Below are 14,531 nucleotides of genomic sequence, written 5' to 3'. Positions count from 1 at the left end.
ACAGAAACGATTTATGGTTCATTTAAGTTTATTTTAAAAAAAATTAGGACACCAATTAACTTGGGAAAATAACTTAACTGTGTCAATTCTTGTGCAATAATTATGCGTTTTGAATGATGTGTTATTTGAGTGAGTAATACACTTCATGTATCCAAGTACTCTGTAAAACCTGATGAGTGAGTTCATCAAACCATTTGAGGAAACCTTTGAATGCTCTCAAAGTAGCTTCTCCAACACAGCACATTTTGTGCGTATGTGTGTGTAGTCTGATATACCTATAAAATGGCTAAAATTACCATAGCCGAGGCTGCTCAGGCACTGATTGTTGTTGTGCGTTCAAACAGATCCTCTCTAAGTAACATAATCCTCCAAATCAGTGTGTGTGTGTGAGGGTTGTACCCCTGTAAAAGAAGTTTACACTGTTGCAGCAACAGGAGTGAATACAACCAGGAGCTGGTGGAATGAATTTACCCTCAGCTTACGGGCAGGGCACGACATGGAAAAGGCTTGAAGGTTTCAATGTACTTGTATATGAATGTGTGTGTGTGTGAATGACAGAGAAGGAAAAAGAGGTAGAGGGAAAGACAGAGGGGGAGTGTATTGCTGGCAAGAACACGCAAACATACATGCACTCACACACACGCACCAAAGTGCACACACACCTGTTTGTTGGAGCAACACAATGTCCCACCATGAACCCGGCATTCCGGCCATGAAGCCACGGGGGTTGCAGCACTTCTGTATAAAGTGACGCTCAGTCAGCCGAGTTTTACGCTACTTTTCCTTTACTTTCCTCCAGACTGGTGGTTTATGTTCGGAGGATTTAGCTGCTCAAACTTTTCTCTACCGTTGTCTTTTTTTCCTTTTGTATCTTTGTCCACTTTATGCAAACAGAGAGGGAAGAGGCTGAAGAGTGGGCGGCCAACGTGATGGACTGTAAAACAGGAACAGAGAAGAAGCCTCAGGTAGGTGAAAGGGATGTTGCCTGAGACATTTGTGAGGATTTTCCATTCATATCACAGTAGCTTGTATTATAGGTAGGCTATCTATTAATCTCCATACAGATTCGACACAGAAATATCAAATCTGTAGGCAGGGACATAGATTTCAGGGATGTCAAATGTTCCGGTTTCCTTTGTTCTATGCTTGCAAGTAATATTGACCAATCACGTATCAGCAGGCTGCAGAGTATTCAGGAAAAACAGTCCGTGTGAGAGCAAAAGCGGGCGGAAAGTAATGCGCCATAATGGCATCCCGGCTCCCATCAGCAGCTATCTGACAATGATTTACCTTCTTTTTAATCTCTATAAACTGACATCTAAATGTTAGTTCAGCTAACAATATTTTCTAGATCTAAAATTCAACTTCAGATAAATTCCTTGACGTTGTGTCATGAAAGCCATTCAGCGTTCAGATTTCCCGACTTCCTTGAATGCATCAGAAATGATCGTTCCGACCTCCGTTCCACAAACGAGCAAGTAGTTTACTCCTCCTCTTGAGGACAGACCTGACAAAGCTTGCATTTTTACTTTTTACCAATCTGCATCATGATGTTGAAATTTCGGCAAAGGTAAGACCCGTTAATTAAAGTAAATCACGAGAAAACCGGAAGCCGTTTATCGCTAACCGCTGGCTACACGCCCCGGCATGTTCCCCGTTGTCCCCAGAGGCTAAATCGTCGTCAAATGATCTGAGATTGCATATCTGTGGCTCCTGGAAGGATACCCATTGGACTCATAATATCTAAGCCTGCTGTTACCACAACAGCAAACCTAAAAGCATCTGATGAATTGTGAATTAGTGTTCCAACTGAAGACATGTGCTCTAATAAACTTTTATGTCCTGGTATTGAAGTTAAGCCCCAAACATGAAGAGCAAATGTCTGTCAGCCTACTTCAACATCCATTTGCAAATACACTGAAAGACATGCAAATCAAGAGCATGCCTGCACATTGCTAGATATGAGATTGCAGTTGGATCATTTTCTTGTTTGTCCTGCGATGAGTTACATTCAACTTGTTTCAGTAATCCAGTTTATTTAGCTTGAAGTTTAAAAAATGAAAAAGCTTCTGTTTATATGCTTTGCCTTTTAGAAACATAAACATGGTATTTCTTATTGCTCCACCAGTGAACTTTGTTTATCAAAACAATCTGTCAAAGCTGACTGTTGAGTCTAACTTACCACAGATTATGATTCATATTTATTTGAATTATGATTCACCTTTTTATTTGTACTCTATCACTGAAAAATAAATTTACAGATGAAATATAAACAGCATATGAAAGGCAGTATATCGGGAACATTACTTTTGTTGTTGCCAAGCCCAGCTTGCACTATGCTGTGAATTTATTTTGACATTAACACCACCATTCCCTGCTCTCAACACCCCTTAGCCTACTTGGCAGATCTGCTTTACAAACCACTATTGCCTCTCTCTCATCTGCTGTTTTTTAAATGTGTTCTCTATACTCTTGTTTCTGTCATTTCACAGGCAGAGGAGACAGTGAGGAGGATCTCGTTGGACCTGAACGGAGGAGCGAGTATCACAGAGCTGTGCAAAAGGAAGAAGATCAAGAAAACATACTCACCCAGGGTCTCTGTGGAAATCCCTGCGGTGAGCTTCAATTTCACACATCTTATCTTCTTGTGCCCAACACAGATAAAATATCCGTCTCTCTCCTGTACCTCTGTGTGTCTATATGTGTTCCTTTGTGGACAGATAGGGCCCGAGGACACAGCAGAATTCATAAGTGCAGCCAGTCAAGGAATACTGAATGTGATAGACAAGTATCTCGCTGAGGGTGTGAGTCCTAACGTCCATGATGAGGTATTCTCTCCCTGTTTTGCTGTAAACAGACATATTTGCAACAAGCTGTTTCCACTTATAATATATTTATATTTTCCAGCTGAAGAGGACAGCACTGCACCGGGCGTCTCTGCAGGGACACACCGCAGTCGTCCAAATGCTTTTAGAGAAAGGAGCCGATATCAACTTTAAAGATCAGGTGAGACGTGCGGGCACATTGCTTGTTTGTAAAGATGTTGATGAGATTTGGGGAGATTATCTTCACACATTAAAGCTCAAGCCTCTAGTGGCCTGAAGTCAGCACTATTAATAGGACGCGGCCATGCTGCTGTGTTTCAGCTGGGATCCAGGGCCTTACACTGGGCCTGCAGGGGGGGCAGCCTGGGAGTCGTCAAAGCCCTGAAGAGCCACGGGGCTGACCTAAATGCTAGAGATAAGGTGAATGTGCTTTTTTTTTTTTTTTAGAATGAATTGGTTCTTTATGTGTGGCTATTTGCATTCACAGTCACAGTGTATGCCCATGTTTACACTGCAGCTGTACAGCACTCCTCTGCATGTGGCCACAAGAACAGGCCACACCGCCATTGTGGAGTACCTGCTGTCCTGTGGTGCCAAAATCAACTCCAGGGACAGGGTAGGAAGCATCTTAAGTCTTGTTCATCATCTCTCTCTCTAACTGTCATTAATACTTTTTCTTTCTGCTCTCAGGAGGGGGACACAGCCCTGCACGACGCCGTGCGTCTCAACAGATACAAGATAGTGAAGCTGCTTATAGTCGCAGGCGCTGACACGACAATAAAAAATCATGTGAGTTTTCTTCTTGTTTTGCATATCTGGTTCGGCTTAAAGATGATTTATTTTGTTATTAAATGTTTTATTTATTTAAAGATATACAAACTGACAGTGTCATAACTTTGAATAACAAAATATTCAAAGTGCCCGTGGTAAATTTGCACATACAAAACAGCCACAATAAACAAACATTAAGCGATCACAGCATTTCAACCAGGTCCCCGCAGTGTCCCAGGGAGTGAGCGAGCTATGAGTGAGATCTCTCCTTCATCATTTAAGCTAACATAAATTCGATTCATGTTTTAAGATCCAGAGATGATGTAGCTTAAAGAGGATTTTAATGTCTTACATTCAGATCCGACTCCTTTCCCAAGACTGAGATCTGAAGATCAATACCCCTCTCATACCTGTTGGTTTAGTAGATGCTACAGCTACTGGAAACAATGAAACAGTGAAAGTTAAAACATATGAAATCTTGTTTTTTTAGTATTCAAGCAATAATCTGCTGATTTTTTGTACGAGACTACTTGTTGGTTGGTCCTGCAGTCTGTGCTCCGGGATATAACTCCTCGTAAAATGACGAAGCGACACTTTTAAACTCTGATTTCTGAGATTTAATAATGAGGATATAATATGTTAATGAGTGAGGTTTTGCAGGAGGACTTTGTTGCCTTTAGACAAAGACAGGCAAGCAGTCCCTCTGTGTTTCATGTATTTATGCTAAGGGAGGCGAACCAACGGCGCCCTGCTACCCGAACTGTTAAGACGCATACCACAAGAGCGATAGAATTGTAACATTTATTGAACATTACATACTATCTTTTCAGATAACTATGGACAAGAAAGCAAACAAGCTTGTTCCCTAAATGTGGAACTAATCCTTTAAATCAGGGATTCCCATAGTCGGGGGTGTGTGCGAGCTACCTCTAGGGGATGCGTGTGAGGAAAAATGTAATGTTGTATTAATTACACCAAGTGGGATTTTTCACTTGAAATCCTCAAATGGATCGTGTGTAACTCTACTGCAGTTTGATTCATATAAGGCTACTGATGTTCTCATTTAAGTTACTGCTATGTTATGTTTGGTCATTTTAATTTAAACTTGATTCAATTTTTCTTTAATGCGGCTGAAAATGTGACAGCATCTTCTCTCATGATCTGCCTGTGCGTTTCTGCTCGCACTCACTCATCTTCTTTGCTCTTTAAAGTGAGGACTTGTTTGTTGGAGTGTAGTTTCAGTTTCGAATGCACGAGCGCATTGTTGTGATCTGTTGAATATCTTGATTATTTGTGCAGAATTAAACTTGATGCCTTAAATGTGCCTATAAATGTTGCGTTTTTTATTAGTGTCAGGGGTTGGGGGTACATCAACCCGGTCTGAGGTAGAAGGGGTGCGTTGCATAAAAAGTTTGGGATCCGCTGCTTTACATGATACTTGTTGAGTGCTGTGAAAGCCCTTAGCGGACATGCATCCATACATGTAGTTTCTGATCGTTTTCTCGAGAGCTCGACTTATTTATCACGAGATAACGATGCGGCACCACTGTCACATCGGATGATCATAACTTGTATCAGAGTACCAGAGCTGCAGAAGCACAAAACGAACACAGATAACAGCTTAACTGAGCTCATCAGTGTGGGCGATGGCAGCGTGGCATGTGGTGGTCTGTAATATCGCAGTGACCAGCCTGTTGTTTTGTTTTCGAGATCGCTGGAAAATTATCCCGTTATCGCAAGAAAACAAGCAGTTATCTCGTGAAAACGGGAACACTGAGTAAATAAAATGTATGTCCGCTAAGGGCTTCCGTAGATTGCATATACCTGTGGGCTCATATTTAATCTCTTTACACGTGCAAACAAACTGACAGTATGAACTGTGTTGCAGGAGGGAGTGACAGCAGTGCAGCAGGTGAAACAGTGGCAGTTTGACATCATGGAGACCCTGCAGAGACTGGACAAGCTGATGGAGGTGGAACTGGTGCCGCCTGAAAGCCCCACGAGAGCGGAGTAACTGAACTTCAACTTCAGCAGTATATTTTTTATAAGGTCAATTTCTCTGACTATCTGTCTCAGGTTCAAAATCCATTCTGTGATTCCACTGTAGGTCTGTGTACAGCTTATATGAATATCTGCATTTATATATATAGGCTACATGTGCTCAACAATCTGCCTCTCCAGGGCATTGCTGTTAAACCCCTGAGATTAGTTTGACCTCTGACACTAGAAAATGTCAGCTTGGATGCGACAGATTCAAAATGATCTGCTTATCTCGGACAAAAAACAGATGAGAAGGACACAAAACTTAATATTGAAGAGCATTTTTTTCTGAGCGTTGACTTCTGCTTTATGCTTCCGAAGAGCTTTATGTTCCTCGGAGCGCCCTCATGGATGTTTCATATCTGATTCGCCATGCCTTGGGAAGTTGAATAACATTAATAGAAAGTGGTGTACAGAAGCTGTGTTGAATTCACATCGAGGCGACAGACAAGGCCGGAGCGCACAGTAGCAGTGTGTTTGAGACGTCAGCTGACGATAGCAGAGATGGCTGGTATGCCCCCTGCTAAAGTCAGGGATTCGAGGGGAGCTCAGTGGGCATATTTTCCTTCTACCATCAGTGGCTCAAATGTTCCTGAGGGAGGTTGGGCGTTCACACCAGGGAAACCAAAAGCTTGCTCCCTTACTTATAGTATACTTGTTCTTACACAGTTAACCATTATGCACACAGCGATTAATCTGTATCATCACACATTCTTCTTCTGCTGTATTTGTTCATCTTGTGAAAAGCAGTTTAAAACAAGTGTGTTCATTGTAGACAGCTCATCAGATACACTATCAGCAGCACACATTATTTCCTGTTCCCAGAAAGGCGGTGTAACTGTCAGGGACGCTCATGGAGGCACATAACATGTACAATACAAGGTTACATCCACTGTGTGAAAGTGTCATTTACTGTGTCAACCTGACCCCCACAGATACAGTGTACTTCCAATATGGCTCATGCATCAGAATGAAAAAGCCTCCCCTCTTAAATTGGTTTGACTCATACATGTTTTACTGCTTTAGTGCCGTGATTTTCAATTCCATGTGAACTACACGCAGTATGCTCTTGTGCAGAGCTGTTGCAGAGAGGTGGAGAGCGAGAAAGGGAGGGGGGGATGGGAAAACTGGAGGCTTCTGCTTCACGCTGTGCAGCAGCCAAAAACCAGAGGCACATTTTTATCCTTGAAATGGTGAAACTTCCTCCTGCAGCTTCAAAGGTTGCACATTTCAGCTTTTGAACGTCAGAAAAAATGTTCTAAAAAATGAGCTACTGTGTCGTGTGTGCGAGTGCTGCAACACCCAAGGAAAACGTCGCTTTTTCAACACAAGTCTTTTATTAAACACGTCAACCGTTTACCACCTATGTGATACAAACTCACACCTATTCCAGGAGAATGAGAGGATACTGTGCGGTAGTTTTCTAAGAGCACTCAAAGCAATATGCTATTGTTACAGAAAAAAAGGTAACCATGGCAATGATATTCTCCAGGCAGGTGATAGTCTGGACAGGCACGCTTTGAAAGCACCGTTTGTTTCCAGTTGGAAATGGATGTGGGATTCTGGTGAATTCAATTCCACTCAGGCAAGGGTGTGTAAGTAAAGAAGGCTAGAGCAGGCATTTTCTCTGACATGGCAGAGACAAAAAATACAATTACATGATGTGAAATACAGGATGTTACACTCTTTGCACATACAGCAAACATTAAAGTATCATTGTGTGCTCGTAGAGAGAGGAGCAGACGCATGCAGTGGTCTGAATTTCTGTCTAATGTTACCTTCGATCTGTCTGATTGCACTTTGCAGCACACTGCGGTACCAAAGGGGGTATTCAAAGCAAGCAATAGTAGGTCCACAATATTAAGTATTGATTTTTTTCCCCTCCACGATAAAACGACAATGAACATCACTACCTGCAATAATCTAGGCTGGAGATTTAAGGAATATTTACAGCAGAATCTCTGATCGTTTTGTTTCAGTCTTAAAGTAATAATCTCGAAGATTTTCATGTAAATAAATGTTTGTTAAGCCGATGGCCCACTGATGAAAGCCTTCACATAAGCAGTATTACAGACTGGGTGTCTGTGGCGACTTTTGCGAAAAAATCACAAGCAGCGCCCAGTTAGTGACGCGTTTTCCATCACCCAGCAGTGGTTGGTCTGCCAGAGAGGGTAGGCGGAGCTAAGCGGCTGCTTCTCTGCAAGTGTTGCGAGTAAACAGTAATCTACTATGGCTGAACAAACAAAAAGATGGATGACTACAGATACAACTTCAAAAATAAGTGAAAATCCAAAGAAAAAGAGACAAATTCGACGCTCAGATGAAGCAAACAGTCTAAAAAGGAAAGCGACCGTCAGCGAGTTACAACCGCAGTTACCGTTCATCACCACAGGTGCCGCCAACAAGAACAAAACTGAGATCTTCGAGATTATCACTTTAATCCCATGTTGATTTTACCCTTTAATGTTCAGCTGTAACACATGTAACTCCTCTTACCTATAATATCTTTTGATTGTCTTTGGTTGAAGTTCTGCGTAGGCAACCCTCGACAAGCCACGTCTACAAATGCTTTGTAAGGCCTGTTAACTATTCAAGTACGCTGAAACCTTCTGTAATCACAGAATAACTGCGACTGGCTGTAATTGTATAATATACAATTCTTAAAACACTCAAACACACTCTCTTAAATAACTCAACAATTTTCCACCTGACCAAGCAAATAAATATCACTCGATTAGTTTGAAAGGTCAGAACAAACACAGTCGATTCATTTACACACACCTCACAGAAAAACACACATAAAAATCACATACTGTTAAATATATATCTGATTTATAAATTATTCCTTCAGCTGCCTCAATTAAGATCTACAACCCTAATTTGATGCTTTTAATTAGGATTATTCATCAACTACTTTCAGGTTATACATGGGAATAATCCAGCTGAGTTACATCTCCTCTCTAGTGATTTCCACTGGGAGAGAGGAGGTTTATTGGACTTTATTGAAGCTGCTGGACTCGTGAGTGATGGGAGCTGGAATTCAGCACCAGCTTAGCAACCAACACGTGTCACAGAGTGAAGGCACTCTTCAAACAGACCTCAAATTCATTAGGCTGACAGACACCGTAGGGGGAAATGATGCAGAGGAGAGGGCAAGGAGAGGGCGATGTGCGTGATCTTTTTTTCAGATGAACACCCTTGAACTACACTCTGGTACCAAAACATCTTTAAGGCAAATGTGAATACTGACCCTCTACAAAGAGAAACACCAACAAAAATGCATTCCTGTAAAAAGTTACATGTTAAATGAGATGAGATTTTAAAGGTGCCCTGTGGAGCGTTTTTTTAAAGGAAAAACGTTCATGTAACATTCACTGTTCATCATCAAAATGCAAATACTGTGTGGCCTATGACGCCTGAAACATCACAGACAAATCCTCCTAAAACATTTTGCATTGTTTAAATCTATTTTTCTAGCTTGCATTCTTCTTCTACGCCCTTTTTTTTTGTTGTAGCATTGCAAGCTTTCTTATTCCACCTCCTCTCCTTCAACGGAATAGCACCAAACCTTCTGCAAGAATGTGTATTACGTCACCAACACGCTTGCTTGTGCGCATGCATCCTCATGCCTGTGCGTGATTAAAAACAAAACAGGGACCCGGTTGAAAATTCAACAGGGTACCTTTGAGTATCACTCTGTTGTAATGACTGCAGCACATTTATCTCGTAAACGGCTAAACTCTTGGACAAACAGACCTACTTTACTGTTCTTCCTAATGCAGAAGAGATAGACCTCTTAAAAGGTACCAGCCGTGGTAAAAACAGGTCTCCCATATTCAGATGTTGTATGAATGAAAGCTAACTATACAAGAGAAAACACTAAGACACTGTTTATGAGTACGAGAATTAGAACAAGGAGAAAAAAACAGCAGCATTTGGTGTTTACGTGACTTGTGAAGTAAAAGGTGTGCTTCATGGTGTTGTGCATTTCAAGTCAGTCTTACGGAAAGCCTTTGTTTGGTCAAATTGCATGTGCACTCTAGGAAGGAAAAGAAAAAATAGAAAGATGTTAAAAAAAAATAGAGAAAGACTCCGAGAGAAGAGCTGGATGGGGGTAAGCATCCCTGAGGTCCTCCTGGAAGGTGCTGGAACCCTGGATCTCCTCCAGAGTCCAAGTCAAAGTGCCAGAGTGCGGGCGTTGGAGGCTGAAGCCTGCGCACGCTGCACCACGCCCGGACACTTCTCTCTCTTCTGCAGCTTGTGGTTTTGAAACAAGCCCTCATTTCGTGGGACACCATGAGCTCCATCTGGGAAAGTCAATAACCCTGGAGGCACAGACACAGAACACAATGTGAGAGAGAGATTGACATGCGGATGGAAAATACTGTGCCAGTGTGGTAAAAAAAAAACTCACCATATCCCTCAACACGTCCGTCTTTGAACTCTCCTTCAAACTTCATGCCATCGTATCGACCGAAGACTCCGGTGCCTTGAAACTTCCCGTGTGCAAATTCTCCTTCGTACCTAATTTGGTGAAAAAGAGAGCATGATGTCATCTGTAACCACATATGCTCATTTCTCTAATGCAATGCAACCCTTGCCAGTGACCACATTGCAGATGTAGGGCAGTCCATACGGTGCTTATCAACAGCAGGAACTTTCCCCAGGAACTAGGAATATTATGAGGAACTCCGGGGTATTTAATTTACCCCCTGAAGGGTCCCTGCTCTGGGGGGGGGTAGTACTTTTAGGGTGAGGCATGCGAAGCTGATTGTGTCCGATTTGTCGGGTATTTCACCCGCCATGTTTAAAAGACAGCTGCAAGCTCACTGTTATCATCGTGCTGCTACGACAGATGGACGCAGAATAAATTTATTCGCAGAATAAAACCCTGCGAGTACTCGACCAATCAGGAACAAACAGCACTACAGGCCCCGCCCTGGTTCCTGCAATCGAAACGTTCCTCAAAAGGTTCCTAGTTCCTGGGGAAAGTTCCTTCTGTCGAAAAGCACCGTATGTTCCTTCAAGAGAAGTTCCTGGAACTATAAATTCCCGGTACTTTTGGTCGAAAAAGCACCTTTATTCTACCTCAGAGCAATCACTCTCCTCGCCTAAAGAAGGCACATATCAATCAAGACTGCTGCCAAACGCCTCGGTGCAATCGATCAGGACAGATACCCCATATTTATATATAATATGTAAGATCCAGAATACCCACACACCTGGATCCATCTGTAAAGAGCAGCACACCAGAGCCGTGGAAGAGTCCATTCTCAAACTGGCCGGTGTAGCAGGTTCCATCCTGAAACTTGAGCTGACCGACGCCATGCCTCCGACCTGGAGAGTTCACAGTGAGTAAAGGATCAAACGTCAAACAGATGATGGAAACAAAATCCGCCAAATCCTAGTCCAACGGCCTCGACAGGAGATGTTGACACCATCTGCCCAAACACATTTACATACATCCTTTTCATCGCGCATCTTTTGACCACTTAGCCTCTTATAGATTTTTCTTTAGTAATAATATGTAACATACTGTAAAAGCATGACATTTGAACCTGCAATGCGGCTCAGTGTTTTATATTCACTTGTTACTCTCCAGCTTCTACATATGTCACGCGTCAGTACGCACTCAGTTCTAAGTACCCCCCCTCGCTGTCAGCTAAAGGTTTACCGCTGAATTAGGAGGCCCATCTGCCTCCTGCACGGTGGGAATTACAGAACTCTAATCCAGCAGATATTTTAGCAGGGATTTCTACTTTAGGATCCAGACAGTCGAGGAGTGAACTCCCATTCCCTTCCTCGCAGCCTATGATCCACTGCTGATGCCTGTAATCATGTCAGAGGACTCACACCTGCAATTGCCACACTGGAAAGTAGGTGAAATTACCTCTGAAGGGCAAAGGATTATAGCAGTTAAAATGGTGGACTGAAACCATTTTTCAGCTAACCTAAAGGCAGCAAAAAATCTTCACAAATGACATGACAGAATAAAATCCCCTGGATGGTCTTGTTCCAGGTTTTCTGACTAATTTGGTTTCTTACTAACAGCTGACTGAAGCCTTTCCCAAACAGGTCCAAAGTCTAATCCAGAAGATTTGACAAATCCTGAGCCGGTAAATCTGGCTCTGTCCGTCATGGGTTGCCAATGCTAGCTAATTGGGATTTGATTAAATAGCTTGAACTTGCATGTCACTAGGATCGCTGTATGTGTGTGTAGGAGAGAGTTGAAGCGGTGTGAGCATCCTCATAATCTTTTCCACAGGTGAAAAGGTGATGAGACATTTCCCCCCTCACAGAGGGATTTAACTTTTTAGTTTGCACGTCTACAGAGATGCGAGGAGAGAGATACATGTGACTTTTATTTGTTCTTAATACCTTCTCCATAATATAATTTTATTATATGTAAATATAAAAAAGATTGTTATGTAAGACCTGGAGTTTCCAAGCGACCTGTAAACACCATCACTTATACAGGAATGATGATGTAAGATGTACTCAGAAGCTAATACGCAACATTATTTCATACTATCACTCTCCTTAGTAATAGCTTTGTTAATCATGTGCCAATTTACCTGCAAGTGTACATAAGGATGTGGTTAAGTACGGAAAATCTTTTTGCAAGCTTACCGTAATTTATAGCATAGTATACAGTATAAATCAGTATAGCATATAAAGGTGTGTGTGGAAAGGTTTATTGCCTTTGAGAAGCAAAACACGTGGAAAGGAGGCTCGCCAAAATAAAGTTTACGAGCAGCTATTAGTATAAATATTTTATGGAAATAAAGATATTTGGGTCTGTTTTTCCAACATCTAAACTTCATGTAACAGACACTGAATGCATTAACCGTTTTTGTCAGATAAGATAAGATAGAACTTTATTAATCCCATTGGAAATTATAGTGCCAGATAGCTCCAAAAATACAGAACAAAATTAAGAGAAATAGAAAAAAACAACTCAAATATAAGTGAATATATAAAATATAAAAGTGCACAGGTTAATGCAAAAGAGACAGTGCTTAAAAGTTAACAATATTACAATAGTAATCTAAAAACGTAGGCAGGAAGTTTCACTATTCCCTTTCCCTTGTCTTCAAGCTAACGCAGTGGGACATTAAGATTACAAGATATAGACAAGACAGATGGACCACATTGAAGCTTGTCTCATCTCTGTAGTTAAATTGTTGAAACTTGCACACAAACTCAGAAACAGGACTTGCCTTCTTTCCACTCGCCGTGGTACTCTTCTCCACTGGCGTAGGTGAAAGATCCTCTGGTCAGAGTCATGTCACCCCTGTTCTCCACACAAACACAGCACAGATTAAGAACACATTTGTATGGTGACGAGCAACTCATGTTACAAACAAAGATTGGAAGTTGGCATCTGTAAGTTTTTTTCAGTTTGGAGATGCTTGTCTTAATCTAGCCATGACCTCTGACCTCTGTGGAGGGAGCAGGTGAAGAGGACATTTTCCCTAATGGGATTATAAACCCCCTGCATCTATGAAACAGAGGGAGTAACTGTCTTTGTGTGACATAGAGTGTTGTTACAGTTGATAAGCAACGATCTCTACCTCTCAAGTCCAGCTGGGTGCGTTCCTGGTACAACGGTAAAGAAGGCAGTGATTTCATACTTTTTGTGGTGTTTACACATACAGACAAACATAGCTGGTGATACCTTTGATCCGATAAATCGGTTAAGTAAGAAAAACCCTCCATTAGGCTCAAGAAAAAACAGCCTGATGCGACCATAATTCAATTTCTTTAATTACAATACCCAACACTATTAATAAACTAGTGTGAATGTTATTATTCAGGACTTAAACCTTTCAGTTAAATAGCTGGAGCTTATTATTCTGTCTTCAGACAGTAAATAAATTAGTGTCATAAATGTAGTGAGGAAAAGCCTTTTTGCAAGTGCAAGTCCTTGTAGATGAACTTTAATTGTTCAAACATCAAGTGTGTCCAGTGTATGTATGTGGTGCCGTAATCCAAATTAAAAAGCAAAAATGGGCGAATTAACGCCTTCTGCTTCAGAGGAAGACTAGAAAACGTGATATATTAATGCGAATATAAGATAATAGACCGTATGGTATTGTGACCATTTCATACTATTGTTTAGTAGCTCTCTTGCCTTAAACCTAATGCCAGTCAGGTGTAATTGCACCCGTCCGACAGCCGCTGAATTAATAATTCATCAGCTCACACCAGGACGGAAACAGCCGTTATTGTAAATATCTAACTTAGGCTGTCAATAGGTTTCGATCAGGGCAGCCTTTACATACATGTTGCAGAATATGCTATCGCTGTGATGACAAGCCTATTTAAGCAGACAGTAACCTATAGTAAGACAAGTACAAGCGAAAAGCGACAACACCTTTTAACGTTTTATCATTTACCATATTTACCTGTACGCTACGTTTGGCGTCTTCGAAGCATGGAAGCCACAATACAAGACCGGAGGGGCGTAAAAATATAAAAACACCGGCTGAGAAACGTATGTCGCATTCAGGGACAACTCATATGCTCGAACATCCGAGTTTATAATGCCTAGAGGACATTTGCGTTGACTTCAGGTGCGAGTTTGGTCACAAGAAAAAGAAAATTGTGGACAAAGCCTAATAGTGACTGTTGTTTTATTGTAGAATTGGAGAGGAACGTCCGTTTTACAATAAGCTAGCTATTTGGAAAATTACAATATAATTCACTGTTAACGTCACATCCTTTTATTGCTTCACATGCTCCAACACCCTTGAAGTTAACCTTAGGAACTGTTATTGAAACATATTCCCTCTCTACAATCAATTGTTTGCGTCCTGTGTGGTTCTTGTGTTGACGTTTATAAGCGCCTCAGCTGAGGAATTAATTAATTCCGACAGCCCCGAAAGGCAGCAT

The 14,531-nt window shown here is 41.6% G+C and overlaps 2 protein-coding genes across 2 annotated transcripts; one reads left to right on the top strand and one right to left on the bottom strand.

Annotated features, from left to right (window-relative positions):
• Positions 1-884: 884 nt before the first annotated feature.
• Positions 885-5,610, top strand: ankrd2 (ankyrin repeat domain 2 (stretch responsive muscle)). The gene is made up of 8 exons (XM_069659340.1): positions 885-965; positions 2,493-2,615; positions 2,721-2,828; positions 2,908-3,006; positions 3,147-3,245; positions 3,319-3,441; positions 3,516-3,614; positions 5,485-5,610. Exons 1-8 carry the CDS (start codon positions 885-887, stop codon positions 5,608-5,610), a joined length of 858 nt encoding a protein of 285 aa, XP_069515441.1.
• A 4,202-nt stretch (positions 5,611-9,812) lies between these two features.
• Positions 9,813-14,103, bottom strand: morn4 (MORN repeat containing 4). The gene is made up of 5 exons (XM_069659283.1): positions 14,045-14,103; positions 12,857-12,930; positions 10,859-10,973; positions 10,051-10,160; positions 9,813-9,961 (listed from the first exon to the last, which is right to left on the bottom strand). Exons 2-5 carry the CDS (start codon positions 12,921-12,923, stop codon positions 9,813-9,815), a joined length of 441 nt encoding a protein of 146 aa, XP_069515384.1. The 5' UTR covers positions 12,924-12,930; positions 14,045-14,103.
• Between the last annotated feature and the right edge of the window lie 428 nt (positions 14,104-14,531).

The sequence above is a fragment of the Semicossyphus pulcher genome, unplaced genomic scaffold, assembly GCF_022749685.1.
Source record: "Semicossyphus pulcher isolate SPU_LCO1_2020_fin unplaced genomic scaffold, fSemPul1.0.p SCAF_12, whole genome shotgun sequence".
Lineage (NCBI taxonomy): Eukaryota > Metazoa > Chordata > Actinopteri > Labriformes > Labridae > Semicossyphus > Semicossyphus pulcher.
Note: the sequence above shows the minus strand (reverse complement) of the source record. Positions and strands in the feature narration are given on the sequence as shown.